Genomic DNA, 17,239 nt, shown 5'->3' on the forward strand with positions numbered 1-17,239 from the left:
TGGGGCATCAGGATTGGTGCAAGGCTCATTAACAACCTGCGTTATGCAGATGACACAACCTTGATTGCTGAAAGTGAAAACTATTTGAAGCACTTATTAATGAATATCAAAGACCACAGCCTTCAGTATGGATTGCACCTCAACATAAAGAATGCAAAAATCCTCACAACTAGACCAATGAGCAACATCATGATAAACGGAGAAAAAGACTGAAGTTGTCAAGGATTTCATTTTACTTGGATCCACAATCAACAGCCATGGAAGCAGCAGTCAAGAAACCAAATGACGCATTGCATTGGGCAAATCTGCTGCAAAGGACCTCTTTAAAGTGTTGAAAAGCAAAAATGTCACCTTGAAGACTAAGGGGTGCCTGACCCAAGCCTTGGTATTTTCAATCGCTTCATATGCATGCGAAACCTGGACAATGAATAAGGAAGACTGAAAAAGAATTGACGCCTTTGAATTGTGGTGTTGCCAAAGAATACCAAATATACCATGGACTGCCAAAAGAATGAACAAATCTGTCTTGGAAGAAGTACAACCAGAATGTTCCTTAGAAGCAAAGATGGCGAGACTGTGTCTTACATACTTTGGACATGTTGTCAGGAGGGATCAGTCCCTGGAGAAGGACATCACTTGGCAAACTACAGGGCGAGAGGAAAAGAGGAAGACCCTCAACGAGGTGGACTGACACAGTGGCTGCAACAATGAGCGCAAGCATAACAACGATTTTAAGGATGGTGCAGGACCAGGCAGTGTTTCGTTCTGTTGTGCGTAGGGTCGCTATGAGTCAGAACCAACTTGACGGCACCTAACAACAACAGACCGGTTAAGATAGCAGAAACTGTGGTTATGAGCTAGGGTTTATTTTCCCAGTAGGGAATGGCTACAGAGGAAGAGAATGGGAGTGAACTAGGTGAAGCGTAGTTGTGGAGGTGGAGAAGACCTTTAAAGCATTTTTAAGGCATTTTAAGGGACTTTTTGTCCCTCTCATTTCTCTGCACAAATATTCCCAAATGCCTCGAACGTGGAGCTCATTACGACTTTGTCTTCCCTTCTGTGTTCAGGAAGAGTTGGTTTCAAGTTTAGTTTGCTGCAATAAGAAACAGCGATGCTCTTTTGAATCCAGTGATTCATTATTTTATCCATCAATTCATTTACGTATATGGCAGGCATTGTTCTACATACCGAGTATACAGATGTGAAGAAAATAGAGATCCTACTCTCACGGACATTATAGCTTGATAGGGGACAACACAATTAACAAATAAACAAAAATATAACTACAAAACTAAAACCCAAACCTATTGCCGTCGAGTCAATTCCAACTCATAGTGTGAGTGGCCCTATAGGAGCTATAAAGTTTCCAAGAGTGGTGGGTGGATTTGAACTGCTGACCCTCTGGTTAGCAGCGGAGCTCTTAACCACTGCACCACCAGATAGTGATAAATGCTATAAAGAAAAGGAAGGCTGAGTAAAGGGATAGAAAATGATGAAGGGTGGTGGTGGGGGTAAGGCTGTTATTTTAGTTACAATAATAAAGGAAGATCTTTTTGAGTTAGAATTCTTTGGGGAAAGAACTGAATGAAGTGAAGAAGTAAGCCTGAGAATATCTGAAGAATGTTCTGACAGAAGCAGCAGTCTTGAGATGAGAATGTGCTTGGCATGTTTGAAGAAAATAAGGAGATCAATGTGGTTAGAACAGATTGAATGAGGAAGAGACTGGTGGAAGATGTAGTTCAATTTAGCCAGGGACATATCAGAGCTTTGGATTTTATTCTAAATGAGACAGGAAGATTTTGGAAGATTTTGAGTAAGAGAGAAACAATCAAATTTACATTCTAATACGACTTGCTTGCTGCTGTGTGAAGAATACACTACAGGGTGCAAAGATGGAAGCCGGGAGACCAAACAGAATATGGTGGTAGAGATTCTAAGAAGTAGTCAGATTCAGGAAATGCTTTGAAAGTAGAGCTGATAGGATTTGCTAATGGATTGAATATGAGGTGCTTGACTTGAGTAAAATGGTTTTATTTTTTGTTCTAGGCAGCTAATTGAATGGAGGTGCCATTTACTGAGATGAGGAAAACTGAAATGGGGATCAGGTTTGGGAGAGGAATCAAGACTTCCATTTTGGACTTTTTAAGAGGACATTTGACTCCCAAGTTTTTAGCAAGAATAGGCCTCTAGTAGCTGCAGCTGATATTAACCTTTTACAGGGGCATGTCTGGATGAGGGTGAGGGGACAGAGAGGCAAAAGAAATAAAATTTCTTCTGAGTAATCTCCCATATATTCAAGCGAATAAACATTAGGCTAGTCCTCTGAGCTTGTCTTATACACTGTGATTTCAGGGCAAGAAGGCTTCTCGCTCTCCAATAAATTTCCTGACTGGTATTTGTTATGGATTGAATTGTGTCTCCCTCAAAATACGTGTCAACTTGGTTAGGCCATGATTTCCAGTATTGTGTAGTTGGCCTCCATTTTGTGATCTGATGTAATTATCCTCCATTTTGTGATGTTTTGTAAATCCTAGCCTCTATGCCGGTGGTTATGGTCCCATTTGGGAGTGAGTTGTTAATTATGTTAATGAGGCAGGATTAGCGTGAGATGTATCTGAGTCACCACCTTACTAGAGTTTGTGCGTCAAGTTACCATCCTTACCCCAGTCACCACTCTTACCACCCTGATTCAAGTCATGCTCTTACTTGACTGTCACACTTTTTATCTTACAAGACATAAGAGAAGAGAGAAGCAAGCAGAGATAGAGACCTCAATACCACCAAGAAAAGAGACAGGACTAGAGCATGTCCTTTGGACTCAGAGTCCCTGGGCTGAGAACCTCCTAGAACCAGGAGACAGAGAGAGAAAGCTGTAACACTGGAGACGGTGCATGACAGCAAGAAGCAGTGGCAGAGAAACAGTGGCAGCAGAATCAGAGACCCGCACAAGGTTGCTCAGGAGCCAACCCATAGAGGAAGAGAGCTGAGTACCCTTAGGCAGGAGGCTTCTTGGTGGAGTGAGGTGCCTCTGGGCAGATACTGGAGGAGCTAAAGAGCTTTGTAACACTTGCCTGAGCAGGGCAGAGGTGGGGCCAAGGGGCCAAGGGCACAACTGATGCGTACCTGTGGACACAGCTGAGAAGACACTGTCCTGATCTACACGGACCTTCCTCCAGAGCTGACCGAGAGAAAGCCTCCCCTGTGAGCCAGCACTCTGAATTCAGATTTCTACCCTCCTCAACTGTGTTGTTAGGTGCCATTGAGTTGGTTCCAACTCAGAGAATGCATAGCTCCTAGTAAAGGGGAAGCATTACTTATGAAACTTTTGTTTCATTAACTCTGTGTGTGTGTGTACTATAAAATGTATATCTTATTGTGGGCTGTGACTAGAAAAAATAGTTTGAAGCCATCAGTGTAGCAGAAAGAGTCTGGGCTTTGGAATTAGCCAGGCCTCTGAATCTGGGCCCTGAGTGACTTTTGTCAGTTATCTAGCTTCTCTATGGCTCAGTTCCCTCTTCGAAAAGAGAAAGTAAGGTATCTCATTCTTGTTTGTGTGTATGTGTGTGTGCAAATTAGCAAGTACTTAAGTAGATCACCTAAAACATAGTCAATGTTTGTTGTTGCTGTTTGTTAGGTGCCATGGAGTCAATTCCAGCTCATAGAGAGTATACAATTACTTCCAAGTATTTCCAAAAGTAATGCTTTCCAGGTATGTACACTTCATTCATTTGGAGGAAGAATTTTTTTTTTGACGACTAGATCTGTTATGCTATAATCTACCTAAAAACACCCCCCCTCAGTCTTTTTCTCCACTTTCCTTTAGTAAGGAGGCTTGAACACATAGTTGTTTCCCTGTCCTGATCTCACATTGTACTTATTATCTATATTGTGGATTTTGGCACTTCATTAAAAATCTGTCACATATTGTCTAGCTATTTCAAGGATGAACCAGTATCACAAACTTTCAAATCTTTTCCAGTGTTTAAAACAGTCCTGGGCACATTGCAGGGTGCTTGATGAAAATCTGTTGCATGTAGTCCAGAGTACACCTTTTGCAAAGTTTGTGGTTTGTGGGGAAGCAGATGTAATGCTGATTCTACCAATATTTCTCATTCAATCTGCATGCTAAACAGGTCGGTTAGGCACTAAGTCATGTCTTTGGTTGGTATAAGGGAAAGGTGTGAACAGAGAAACCATTTTATCTGAGGAAAGATGAAAATTAGATGCTATTGTCCCCTCCCCACTTCTATTCCCGTCAGGGAGGGAGCACTTACAAGCCCCAAGGACCAGGGTCCAGAAACGTGCTGGCGCCCTGAGCTCCAGAGGCTTGCCAGCACGCACAATCTCCCGCACTGAGAGCCCTTCTTCCCAGATGAATTCTCATAGTATCACAGGCACTCGCAGTCTTGATCGATACTGGATGGCAGACGTGCTCCCGACGTCCAGTGCAGGCACAAGGCGGTGGATTTAGCCGCCCTGCCGCTCTGCCAGGAGCCCTGGTGGCTTAGTGGGTAAGTGCTACGGCTGCTAACCAAGGGGTCGGCCGCTCTGCCGCAGCTTCTCCTCAGCTCAACGCCGGCAGAGGACGTTAACCCGTCCCCGGCTGACACCCACCCCGTCGTCTCCCTGGGCACGTGTTTCCCGCCGCCCCTTCCCCTTGGCTGTCCTTTGGCAGGGCGGGGGCTTTTCTGTCACACTCACACTCTTGGGGACAGCAGGGCTTCAGCCCGCGCGGAGGGCACCGTGAGGTGGCCTCTCCGCCCAGCTTCCCAGACAGACGGTCCCTAGAGGCGGCTGAGGCCAAGTGCCAAGCTCCCTCACACTCTGGGCCTTACCTTCTCGCGTCTTCGCCCGGTGGGCGGCAGGGGGAGGTGGCCCGGGGCGCTCCCCAGTCGGCCGTGAGGACCCGGCTGAGGCCGCTCCTAGGCCCGGTAGGGGAGCGCGCCTCCGCCCGCTTCATCTGCTCCCGCGAGCCCGGCCTGACGGAAGCCCCGCCCCCGGAGCCCGCTCCCACTCCTGATTGGTCGGCCCAACCTGGAGGTGGCTGCGCCAGCTCCCCGCCCCCGTCTCAGCTATAAAGGCTGCTCGGGCATGCCCGCCCTGGCGAGGCTCCTGTAGCTCCAGCTCTCGTCGGCTCTCAGCGCTTGCGGGGCCTCTATTCCTCCCGGCCCCAGAGCGCTCCCGACTCCACCATGCCGAGAGGCTTCCTGGTGAAGCGAACTAAACGGACAGGCGGCTTCTACCGAGTACGCTTAGCCCAGCGAGTCTTCCCACAGATGGGGCCCCTGGGGGCGCCGCGCTTTCCTGAGGAGGCCCCCAATGCCTCCCTACCCGGTGCGGAACGGACGGCGTCGCCTGTCGAGGAGGAGCCAGGAAAGGCGCTGGTGGCGAAGGCCGTCTGGGCACTGTCGGGGTCACCCACTCGGGCGGCTGGGGTGAGCCCTGGACCGCGCAGGCGGGAAGGCGCCGAGTGGAGGGCGGACGGCGGCGAGGGCCCCGGCCCCAGCCCCAGCCCCGCGAAGCCGGCGGGCGCAGAGCTGCGCAGGGCGTTCTTGGAGCGCTGCCTCAGCTCACCCGTCTCCGCAGAGTCCTTCCCCGGGGGCGCCGCCGCAGTGGCCGCTTTTTCCTGCTCAGTGGCGCCGGCAGCCGCCCCTACCTCGGGGGAGCAGTTCGTGCTGCCGTTCCAGGCACCATTCCCAGAGCCCACGCTCCAGCCGGATCCCGCGCCCCTCTCAGCTGCTCTGAACGGCCTGAAGCGGGCAGCCGGCAGCGAGCGCCGCGCAAAGTTGCCTTCCGTCAGCGCGTCGGGACTCACGGCCGCTGCAGTCAAGAAGCCAAAGGCGATGAGGAAGTTGAGCTTCGCGGACGAAGTGACCACGTCCCCTGTCCTGGGTCTGAAGATCAAGGAGGAGGAGCCCGGAGCGCCGTCCCGGGGCCTAGGGAGCAGCCGCACGCCGCTTGGGGAGTTCATCTGCCAGCTGTGCAAGGAGCAGTACGCGGATCCCTTCGCGCTGGCGCAGCACCGCTGCTCCCGCATCGTGCGCGTCGAGTACCGCTGCCCCGAGTGCGATAAGGTCTTCAGCTGCCCTGCGAACCTCGCCTCCCATCGTCGCTGGCACAAGCCGCGTCCTGCAGCGGCAAACACCGCCACAGCCTCCTCCACCGACGGGAAGCCGCCTCCTTCGTCGTCCTCGTCCACCTCGGACTCCGGGACCATCTCGTCTTTCCTGACGGAGGGGAAGGAGAACAGCCGGGCCGAGCGGACTGTGGATCAGCACCCACAGGCCAGGGACAGCTCCGGAGCAGATCAGCACCGGGACAGCGCCCTGCACCCCAGCCTCCAGGTACTGCCGCACCTGGAGCCACCGCTGCCACAGGTCTCCTATACGGAGGGGATGCTGGGGCGCCGTGTGCCTGGACCCGGCAGTGCCAGCAGTATCGGGGGATCGGAGATCTTCGTGTGTCCATATTGCCACAAAAAGTTCCGCCGCCAAGCGTATCTGCGCAAGCACTTGGTCACTCACGAGGCGGGCTCTGCCCGCGCGCTCGCCCCGGGCTTTGGCTCCGAACGCGGCGCTCCACTCGCCTTCGCTTGCCCGCTGTGCGGGGCGCACTTCCCATCGGCAGACATCAGGGACAAGCACCGGCTGTGGCACGCTGTCCGCGAGGAGCTGCTTCTGCCCGCTCTGGCGGGGGCGCCCCCCGAGGCCCCCAGCCCAGGCGGGACATCTGAAGAGGGTGCTCAGCAAATTTTCTCGTGCAAGCACTGCCCGTCCACCTTTTTTAGTTCCCCTGGGCTGACCCGGCACATCAATAAGTGTCATCCGTCGGAAAGTCGGCAGGTACTGCTGCTGCAGATGCCACTGCGGCCCGGCTGCTGAGGGCCGAGACTCGAGACCAAGAAGGCTACGAGGCTGGCCTTGGAGAAAACAGATGGTGGGAGCTTCTGTGGGGCTTTCTTCAACTTGCAAGTTTACCCTCTCTTTCTTTACTGTTTTCTCTCTCATAAAAGTCTCCCAATAGTCAATATTCCGCCAGAGGAGCGGACAGCAAAATGTAAAATCTCCCTCTAGAGCAGGTATGTATATGTTACATTCTCCATTCAAAGGCGGCCAGCTTTAAATCCTTTTCACTTTCACCACTAAATAGGATTTTACCCCCAAACTCTGGAAAGCCTAACGAATCCTATATGACTTGTAATTCCTATGGAAAGTCGCAATGAATGCGTGCATGTGTCAATGTCTACAAAGGATTCTAGCTACCAAAAGTGGTAGTCACCAATGTTTTTTGCCATCGCAGGGGCCTATGTAGTTTCTGTCTCAATAGGGTCAGATTATCTTGCTTGTATATTCTGTGAATTAAAAGTTATGTGATTGGTGCCAAACTTACAGGAAAAAAGATTCAACACCTGTGTTGTCAGTAGAAAATATGTTTGCTGCTTTCGGGGGGTATGGGACCTCCCCTGTAACCACTCTCCCCCAATTATGTGTATCAGTTCATTCTTAAATTAGCTTGGAGGTGAAGAGGATGCTGCTTTACTGGCAGAGTTAAAAACTGAGACACCCCCAAAATTCTTATCTTTGCTACCTTATATGCAGTACTGCAGTATTCAGAAAGAGCTACTTTAAACCTTTCTTTAAACAGCTTTTTTGGGATACAGATTTCCTCAAGTTTGACTGTTTTAATTTCACCCAAACTGTTTGTTTCTGTTGTAAGTCTCATACTGTGTATTACATATGCAACTATGTCCAGTTTTAAAGATGTTAATACCTATAATCCACTACGAAATGGATAATCCATTCAAGTTTTTTTTCAGCAAGTTGTTTTTGAATTGCTTTTTGTAAATCATAGTGTACATGCTGTGCCCACACCCTAATAGCCAGTGTTTGGGACACTGGGTGAGCACTGCTTGACAGATAGCCCGTATTTGTAAAATGCTTACCACCAAATAAATGTACATAGCATGTGCTTTGTTGTGTTGTGTTTGTCTTAACAGTCTCATTGGACACAGCCTACTTTCAAAGCCACATTTCTTACCTCCCAAATACCAGCACTTTATTTTAGAATCTTACTGACCCATTGACAGAGTAAAAACACAATACTTTGCAAATGAATGTAATGGTACAGAAATGCATTGGGAAATTTTTCTAAGTATGGTTGGTTGCATAGACCGAGCTCCAAACAGCAAAGGATATGTGCTGTTCTTTAAAGACACCTGTTCTCTAATATCAACAGAAAATAATTTTAAATATTTCTTAAAAAAAAAAATCTAAGCTAGTGAATTATGTGAAAATGAAAACTATCATGTTAACTATGCTTATTTCAAGTTGGTGTTTTCACTTCATTTTGTTAAATATGACCAAGCCATTAAAAAAAAAAAAATCATTTTAGAAAGGTGTCAGTGATTACTTTTTCTTTTTGTAATTCTTCACCTTGACTGTGGGAAACTGTCTATATTGTTAAATCTTGCTTTCAGGAACTCTATCGTGTACATAAGCTTCAATAGTTTCATAAGAATTTTATTTTATAAGAAAACAAAACAAAAGCAAGTACACAGGAACTCTGAAAGGCTGTTTAGAAAAATTCGTCTGTAGAAAGTTTTATTCTTGAAAGCACATTATAAAACGTGAAATTTAAGAAATCAAAGAAACGCAAGGCTGAGGTAAGTTGGTGATTTCACCCAGCGCATTGAGTGAAGTCTGACTAACCTTCATAAAGGTGTATAATTTCCTGTGTTTTTAACAACTGTGGTAGGAACTCTGAGAAAGAAGTTGGGGTGTATCATAAGGAGGGGATTCAATTTCATTTTTTTACGGCTGACTAAAACTAGTTTCATGCTTGATATCTCTCCATTAACCATATAGCCCTGCTTATTAAGTCTGAAAATATATGAAACAAAAGAATCAACACTCACGGACAGGAAGTGATAAGAATATTTTTATTGTATTATTAAATATCATGTCATCTTTTTTTTCACTGTTACAAATTTGTAGATACTACATGAATGATGATACATAATTTATATTTTATGGTTTGCCAGTATGATGTATTTACACATGCAGTTAGTACCGATGTCATGCTACATTTCCTTAGGAGATGCCCATTCAAAACAAAGTGTGAGCAAAGTGTGAGCAGCTTATCTAATGTAGGAAAATACTTCTGGAGGGTGGAATGTATACTGACCTGCAACCTGCAAGTTCAGTATTAACAATATTAAATTTCACTTAGATTCCTGGGTAATGTTCCCTTTTCTTTTTTAATAATATACATAATTCAAGCAACACAGTTATATCAGAAAAGTCTTTTCTCCCTCCCCTCCCCCTTTTGGTACTTAAGCAAGTACAGAGATACACCAGGATCCAGTAGCCGATAATAAAGGGCCACAATCTCCATAAAGAAATGGCATTTAACAGTGATACCATTTAAAAACCAAAACATTAGAAAAATCATTTGGAAGCTAAACATAAATCAAAGTTCAGCACAGTGATTTTTCTTATTATCGAATATATCATGGCATCACCGACACAGCCAAGAAATGAAACGTTGCTTTGGGATGAAAAAGTTAATGCTAAAATTAGTTGGAATCTGAGATGCTAAAAGACCATTTAAGTGTTTTATTTTCTTAACGTAAATAATGTATACATCCTATGTATTAACCAATTTGCAACTTTTGCTACAACTTTACAAATGCTCAAATTTAAAATTTTACATTTGTAAAAAACTATATTGAGCTGTAAAGCTGCAATGGGGCACAATAAATAAAATAATGAGACTATCTGTCCAATTATGTTTTGGCTCGAAGTTAATCATGAAATTAAAAGCAAAACCATTTAGACATAATTATCTAGGAAGGTAAAGGGTATAGAATAAAATTCCACCCCCCAAAAATATGGCAGCTTGGCATGTGGGGGAAAAAAACCCAACTGAATAAACAATCCAAATCTAAAATATTAAGTTATAAATTATTTAAATCCAGTGTTTTCTAAAATAAATGTACAGGAAGGAACATGCATGTTATGGCAGACATGAAGGCCTAACGGGGTTAACACTGTGTTCGAGCTAAGGTGGCTACTGCTGATCACCGCAGGGCTGCTTGTCTCCTTAGGATTTATTGGCTGAGCCAGAGGAACGACGCAGCTTCATGGACATGCGGCTCTTGCTAGTTCGAGGGGACATTGGAGAGGCTAGGTCAGCCCCATCTACCTGCGTTGCTGCTGGAGTTTCACTGGGTAGAATCTCTGAGTAGGTGCCTGTGGGAAATAGCAAGAGCATTAGTACCAAACATCCAGCCTCTCATCCTGTAAGAAATAACTTTTCTACTACTGATTTATAGCATGGGTCCCAACCCTCAATGAGGTCTTTTGAAAACTTGCTTGTTCCAACAGCCTACTAATATATTTAAAACACAGTGATCTAATGGGTCATGTAATCATATTTGCGAGAAAGCGGCAATCACCTCAAAAGCCAGAACCAACCAGAGAGCTCCACGGAAACAGCAATGGGAAACAAAATCTTTGGGCCAGAAAGGACAGGGTTCCAAAGCATGCAGGGAAGGGTTCAAGAAGCAGGTGAGAAAGACCAGTTCCTATTTCTAGGGTTCAGGGTAGAACCATGAATAGGGACATCACTGCTTAAGCTTGAAAATAATAACACCCTCAAAAAAGGAACTCGGCACTTTAAGAACACTATACATGCTAGGTATTTATGCTTTTAAGAAAGAGCAAGATAAATTCCTGGGGTTGAGGGGAAGAGGGCAAGAATTCTCATCTGAAAGTCAGTCAAAAAAGATGAACTGAACCCAGAAAATGTCTTAACTAACTTAAATTCTCCCAGCTATACTATTCAAAAGGTGGATTATTCAAGAAGATAACCAGTAAAATTAGTAGATATAAAATCTAAAAAATTCAAAAGAAGCAAAGTAAGTTCAAATAGGAAAATTCTTTGTGTCATGTACAAAGTAGTTCTTCAGCTCTGTATTTCTATGAATTGTGATTCTCTAATATACAGCAATAATACAGAGTCTTGCAAATTTTAGGTTCTCAGATATTTTCTGGATGAACAGAGATTACATTAAAATTAAAAAGCCCTTGAGAAAAAACAAAGAATATCTGCAAGCATAACAAAATAACAACAGTATGAAATTCTGTATATTTTAAGGCACTTATATTCAGATTTTCTAGGTCTCATGGATATGAAAATTTTCATTATGTGTGTTCAAAAAACAAAAAAATCCACCAATGGTTGCAGGCTTAAACTTATACATCTCCTTACTCTGTAGGGAGATTTTTGATCTCACTGACACTTTAAGCTTGGAAAGAATTATGCTAGTACTTCCATACAATGAAACATTATGTTTAAATTGAAGTGATAAATACTTATCAGAAAAAACAAAAATGGTCATAAGGGGTACATATCCTATTAAGATGTCTTGAGTAAGAATGCATCTCTGTAGAACATTTCAAAGTACTTTTCAGGCCAAATGTTATATTTAAGAACAAATATACATTGCCAAAAATAAATTATCTTGTCATTCAAAATCTAGGTCAATTGCCCTCTTTCTCAAAGCAGCTTCTTCAAAATTTTTTCTTTTCTAATTTAATGAGGCTGGGCTTCAAAAAACAATGAGAAGAAAATGTATTTCTGTTCACCTTTACTCTTCCTGAAGATTTGAATTGGCTCGGCCCTACACTGGAAAATCTAAAGGAGAACATGGCCCTCATTAGGGAAGCACTGCAGGTGGATGGCAGGAGGAAGGTGAAGGGCAGTAGCTCATGCTTTTCTAGTAATGCAGACTATTCTCGGCCATCATGAGAGGGCCTTCCCATGGCTGTTTACCTTGAGATGGCCAATGTTTTCTAGCGGAGGTTTTGGGAGGAAGAGAACTATCACTGCATTTCTTTCTTTGTTGTGAATGAAGAAATGGAGTAGCGAGCAGAGGTGAGAAAACAAAAGAGAAGATAGATAACGGATCTGAGAGACACAGGGCAGAATTTTACCAGTGTTAACCGAGAAGCAGAGAAGAGAGTAATCAGGTTTTTATTATGAAATATAATTGGGCATGCAATGCGTTAGGGTGATAATGTTTCACAATGGGTAATGCTTTGTAAATTCAAAATGTTATACTTACCAACTAACAGTTTTACAGGAAAAAAGAAGAAAAGAAAAAAGTCTATGAGAGATTCTATAAACATCTACCTTTGAAAGTGTTCACTGTACTAGTCGCATGTTATCCTAACCACTCCGTTGTCAAGGCTCTAGGGCTGCACTGTCCAATATGGTACCTATAGCCTCATATGGCTATTTAAATTAAAATTAAATAAAAATCACGTTCCTCAGTGCACTAGCCACAATGCAAGTGTTCAATAGTGGTATGTAGTTTGTGGATAACATACTGGACAATGCAGATACAGAACACTGCCATCGTCATAGAAAATTTTATCAGAGAACACTGCTTCTGCTTTAGAGTATGCTAAAACCAAAGAATATTTTTCTCAGAAACAGCAATTCCTCCATGTCTCCCTTACTGCCTTCAAACTGAAATCCTTGTTCAGTCAACTCAGAGTCAAATCAAGCTCTTTAGTGTAAGTGATGTACAGCTATTCCTACCCTCCTCATATTTTAGCAAATAATATTTAGACTCTATAAATAATTTATAGTGGATAGATCTCAACTTTTAGATGTAAGGAATACAGAAAATACCTACACTTCATCTCATTTTCAATTCTATCTATTGATTTATACCACTTGAATTATAAAGAATGATTTATCTAATTATTTCTATTATCAGTATATCTTCAAGGATAAAGTTTAAAAAGTACCTATGGGCTCCTATGTTTGCCTGTACTGTATGTGTTACTAAGACTCTTCCAGTGCTCATACAGACCGTGTCTAAATCTTGATAATATAATAAATTGATTCATATATGGCATTGCTTCCAATAAACTATTAGTATAAATAACATGATAAATATCACTTTGAGGTCTATACAGATTATAAAGGGAAGTGCAATGGATTGTTATTAATTGTGGTTTTGTTTGTACTGTTTGCTGACAGGTATGACAAGTTTAACACCGCTAAAGTTATTAAGTATACTTTAACAAAGCTTTTAAAAATACTGTGGCTTGGAAAGTAATTCCAGTTAATACTGAACTAAGAGGCAATGTGATGTGTTAGAAAGCACAGGCATGGGTTAGACAGGCCTAGGTTAAATGCCAACTCTGTCATTTTACTAGCTGCTTGACCTTGGGCAAACTGACAGTTTTCTTGTTTATAAAATGGGAACAACACTATTTTACGAAGTTGTTGTGGAGATTAATGATTACATATGCAAAGATCCTGGCATATAATATGTGTATAAAAAGTATAGCTATATAATAAAGAAACAGAGAGGAGTAAAATTTAATAAACTTTGATTCAGAACAGATGAGAATTATAAAAGAAGAAATTAGAAATATTTTTGAAGAAAATGACCACCACAAGATATAATCTTTCAAATGTGGAGAACACAATATACTGCCAAATTTAGTTTTGGGGAAATCAAAGAATTTATTCTCTCTTATGTTGATATTCTCACAAAATATAAACTTATATGAAGGTTACAAATTATCCAAATAACATTATTGCTTTAATATTGTTAAAGGAGTTGGTAAGTGGTTAGGAATAGCATGGATTCACCAGTGAATATCATAAAGGAAGTAATACTACATAATTAAAAATAAAATAGTATAAAGATTCAGGCAAACAAATGGTTTATTTTAAGATATTCGAGAACCACAATCATTGCAGACTTAGAACAAATAAGGTTAACCTTGTCATATATTTACCTCCTTCTTAAAAATGAGAAAACTGGGTGTAGGATAGATTAATTTATCTGAGCTCCTGCAGATAATTAACAGCAGAACTAAAATTTAATCCAAATCACTTTGATTCAAAAGCCTATATACATCAATGGGTAGGAAAAGCAGATGTCTTAAAATAAAAAAAAATTAACAACTTTAAACTTGTAAATATGACAGATTATTGGGCAACTATTTCTCTCTCTCAATGGCAAAAAGGGGTTAAAAATATTTAGACTAAATGCATAATAATAATAGTTAAGAACATGGACTCTGACGTCAGACAGATCTAAGTTGGAATACTGGCTTTACCAAGTACCATGTGACTCTAAGTAAGCTTTATTTTTCTCCTTACAGAACTGACATGAAGATTAAATATGAGAACGCATGTATTGTACTTAGCTAAGTACCTGGCACTCAGTAATTGCTCAATTATTATTTTATTATTTCATTACAAAAATTTCACATCTGAATAAATGCTCTATATGGAAGTTGAACCTAGTAATTATTGTCATAAAAGGTAAATGAACTTGATTTAAGATTAATATTGTTTGCCTCTTGGTCAGCAATATATATGCTAAATTTCCAAGTTCAAAGTACTGAAAACAATACAACTGGCTGTTTACAATTTCAGGCTAATCTATTGATAAAACAATATGAGTAGGAATCTATTTTAAAAAACATATTAAATTAAAAAATTTATAACTTATATGCTGAAGGAAACTAATTTTCTTACTGGTACTTATAAACAGTATTTAGGACATTTATAAAATAACTTTCTTCTGAGGGACTAAAGTATTTTATCTCAGAATATTTCAAAGACTGGGAAGGGGAGGCAAGTTTAAAATAACTTTTGAGCAAGGACAATGAGCTAAAACAGTTACTACTCTAGGTTTTCATAATCATTGTGTCTAGATTGTCTGATTTTGATGGCATAAAAATTATACTTGAATCTCACTGCTATTATAATATTCCTTTAAATAGGAATCTATACATTTTAAGTGGTATGTATGTATACACACACACAAACACCAATTAACCCTTTAATTTTTTAAAGTATTAAGATTTCTAACTTGATCTATAGAAAAACAACCCAAAGGGAGGTATCTACTAGTTCAATTAGAATAACGAAGTATTAGAGGTAATTCTAGGTATACCATGCAATAGGTATTCAAAAAGTATTTATAGCTGATGATTAGTAAAAAAAGGTATAGTACTGGAAAAAATACGGGTGTATTTTTAACGTTGAAATTGAGAAAGATAAACCAATCAATATTTACTGTGTACTTTCAGCAAAACAGAATTCTGTTTCCTGTTGTCAGCATTTTAGAATTTCTTTTATTAAAAAAGACTTTTGATACTGATAAGAGAAGTATTAGGGGAAATTATGCACATTTTTGAATTGCCAGTATAATCTAGCCAAGAAGAGTAATTTCATTTTAAAGTTTAGAGCCAGAGAAGTGTTCTTAAATATGAAGTTAATAAAGAAAGTTCACTGTAAAACTTTTGATATTTTCCACACACATGCCTGACAAAGATAAAGGGATTTTTTTCCTGTAATTTTTTTTTTTTTTTAAATAAAGGACAAGAAAAATCTAATAATGTTTTAATGTAGTTAAGGAAGATCAACAAAGTGTGACATCACAGTATCTCCCTCAATGACCTTAGGGATAAAAATAATTTCCCTTAAGTATCAGTCTACTGCCACAGATGGAGTCCATTTTGAAAAATACAGTTAAGAAATTTATGGATCAAATATGATAAAACAAAATGTTATTTACTTCTATTTAAAAGTATGAGAAGTTATATAGAAAATTCCTTTTTTGGATTTACATGTCATCACAGTTGGTACATCACTGCTAACCAGGAAGTGAGTTTTAGACAATCTTGTACCAAGTAAACTTTAAAAAAAAAGTATTTTCTCATACTATTCCATTGAATAGAATTGTGTCATGGGATTGGTTAGACACAATATAATTATCATACTAGTATTTCTTTAAAACTTACTTTCAAACTATTGCATGAAGTTATTAGTATCATTTAATACATACAGGTTATGCATAGGGTATGTAGAGTCTCAAGTGCAACTAACTGTAAATGCATCTTCTCAATATGGTGAACAAGTCTTATCATGATATTAAAAAAATAAAATCGAACCCCCATAACACTGTTATGTTATTTTTGCAAACTAGAAGTCAGGTCCATGTCACTATGATATGGCTTATTTGATGTTTTCTCTCCCACTTTGACTTGTAACTTGAAAGAACTCCATATACATGGGAGGTTTACCACAGCAGAGTCAAGATTTGAGATGATTGAAAGAAAAAAATAAAACAATCATTCTTCAGATACCATAATATTTTTGGTACTGCAAGAAGAGCAAATATTTCATCTTATTGTTCCAAATTGACAGTCACTCAAAAATTTATGTATTTCATAATAACTATTAAAGTCTGCAAAAAAAAAACCATTATCAAAATGCATTCAGTAACACTAGCAATGTTATCTACAGGTAAAAACATCCTTGTAAAAATCAGAGTGCATGTCTCTAATGGTTACTAAAGAAAGGCAAAGATGATTTTTTAAAAATTAACTGAAAAAAGTTTACAGCACAGAGTAATATTTATGTTCAAATTCAAATTTCTATTTAAATGATCATTAAGTTTTATTTTACACAAATTGTAGAATAAATAAAATAGTAAGATATGTTAAAAAATGACGCCAACAGAGCTTTGACTTGATTGCTTCCTTTGCTTAATGTCTCCAAAAGTGAGAATATTACTTACTTCCAAGATTATATATTACCTAAGTGTGCAGGGTTCTATGGAAAACATTAGGAAGAAAAGTATCAATGGCTCCAGTTGGTAAACAACTGCAACATGAAAACCTACAGTCTATAAATTTAAGGGGAAAAGTTAGTACAAATGTGGTCTTATTTTCAATATTTTTCAGTTGTGAAATTTATGGCTCGACTACATGATACACAAAAGTGTTAGTCATGCATTTTAATAATCTGATATTTTATCAGATATGCTCTTTTATTAAACAATGAAATTGCCAGGTATACTTAACTAGTTTTCATTTTGTTGCTCATTAATTTACTTCTAATATCCTTCTTTTAGCATCATTCTTAATACTAAACAGAATAATTTTACATAGTGTCAATCCATTAAAGTGAATCTTAGATTTTTTATCCCTTTTTAAGAGATTTAACCTAATTTAATTTTCTCTATGCTGTTTTTTATATTGATTGAAAAGATTTGAAGTTTTTTTTTTTAATTATTTTTTAAATGGCCAATTTAATAGTGACAGGAATGGAGGCTTTAATTTCATTTACTAAACTTCAATTGAGAATTATAGCAATTTTAAAAATTCGACCAGAAAAGGAGTACTGTGCCTTTTTA

The 17,239-nt window shown here is 40.4% G+C and overlaps 2 protein-coding genes across 8 annotated transcripts in view; one reads left to right on the top strand and one right to left on the bottom strand.

The window, feature by feature from the left end:
* The first annotated feature begins 5,071 nt into the window (after positions 1-5,071).
* On the top strand, positions 5,072-15,417 carry INSM2 (INSM transcriptional repressor 2). The gene has a single exon (XM_003408865.3). The coding sequence runs from the start codon at positions 5,193-5,195 to the stop codon at positions 6,879-6,881; it is 1,689 nt and encodes a 562-aa protein (XP_003408913.1). The 5' UTR covers positions 5,072-5,192; the 3' UTR covers positions 6,882-15,417.
* RALGAPA1 (Ral GTPase activating protein catalytic subunit alpha 1) overlaps positions 10,102-17,239 on the bottom strand; it is a 258,926-nt gene continuing 251,788 nt past the window's right edge. For 6 of the 7 annotated variants that reach the window (XM_064292405.1, XM_064292400.1, XM_023546116.2 and 3 more), the window contains one exon: positions 10,102-10,250. In XM_064292405.1, the coding sequence (XP_064148475.1) occupies positions 10,102-10,250 (149 nt within the window). The remainder of the gene's footprint in view (positions 10,251-17,239) is intronic. The other variant, XM_064292401.1, reaches the window with a different exon arrangement.

The sequence above is a fragment of the Loxodonta africana genome, chromosome 10, assembly GCF_030014295.1.
Source record: "Loxodonta africana isolate mLoxAfr1 chromosome 10, mLoxAfr1.hap2, whole genome shotgun sequence".
Taxonomy (NCBI): domain Eukaryota; kingdom Metazoa; phylum Chordata; class Mammalia; order Proboscidea; family Elephantidae; genus Loxodonta; species Loxodonta africana.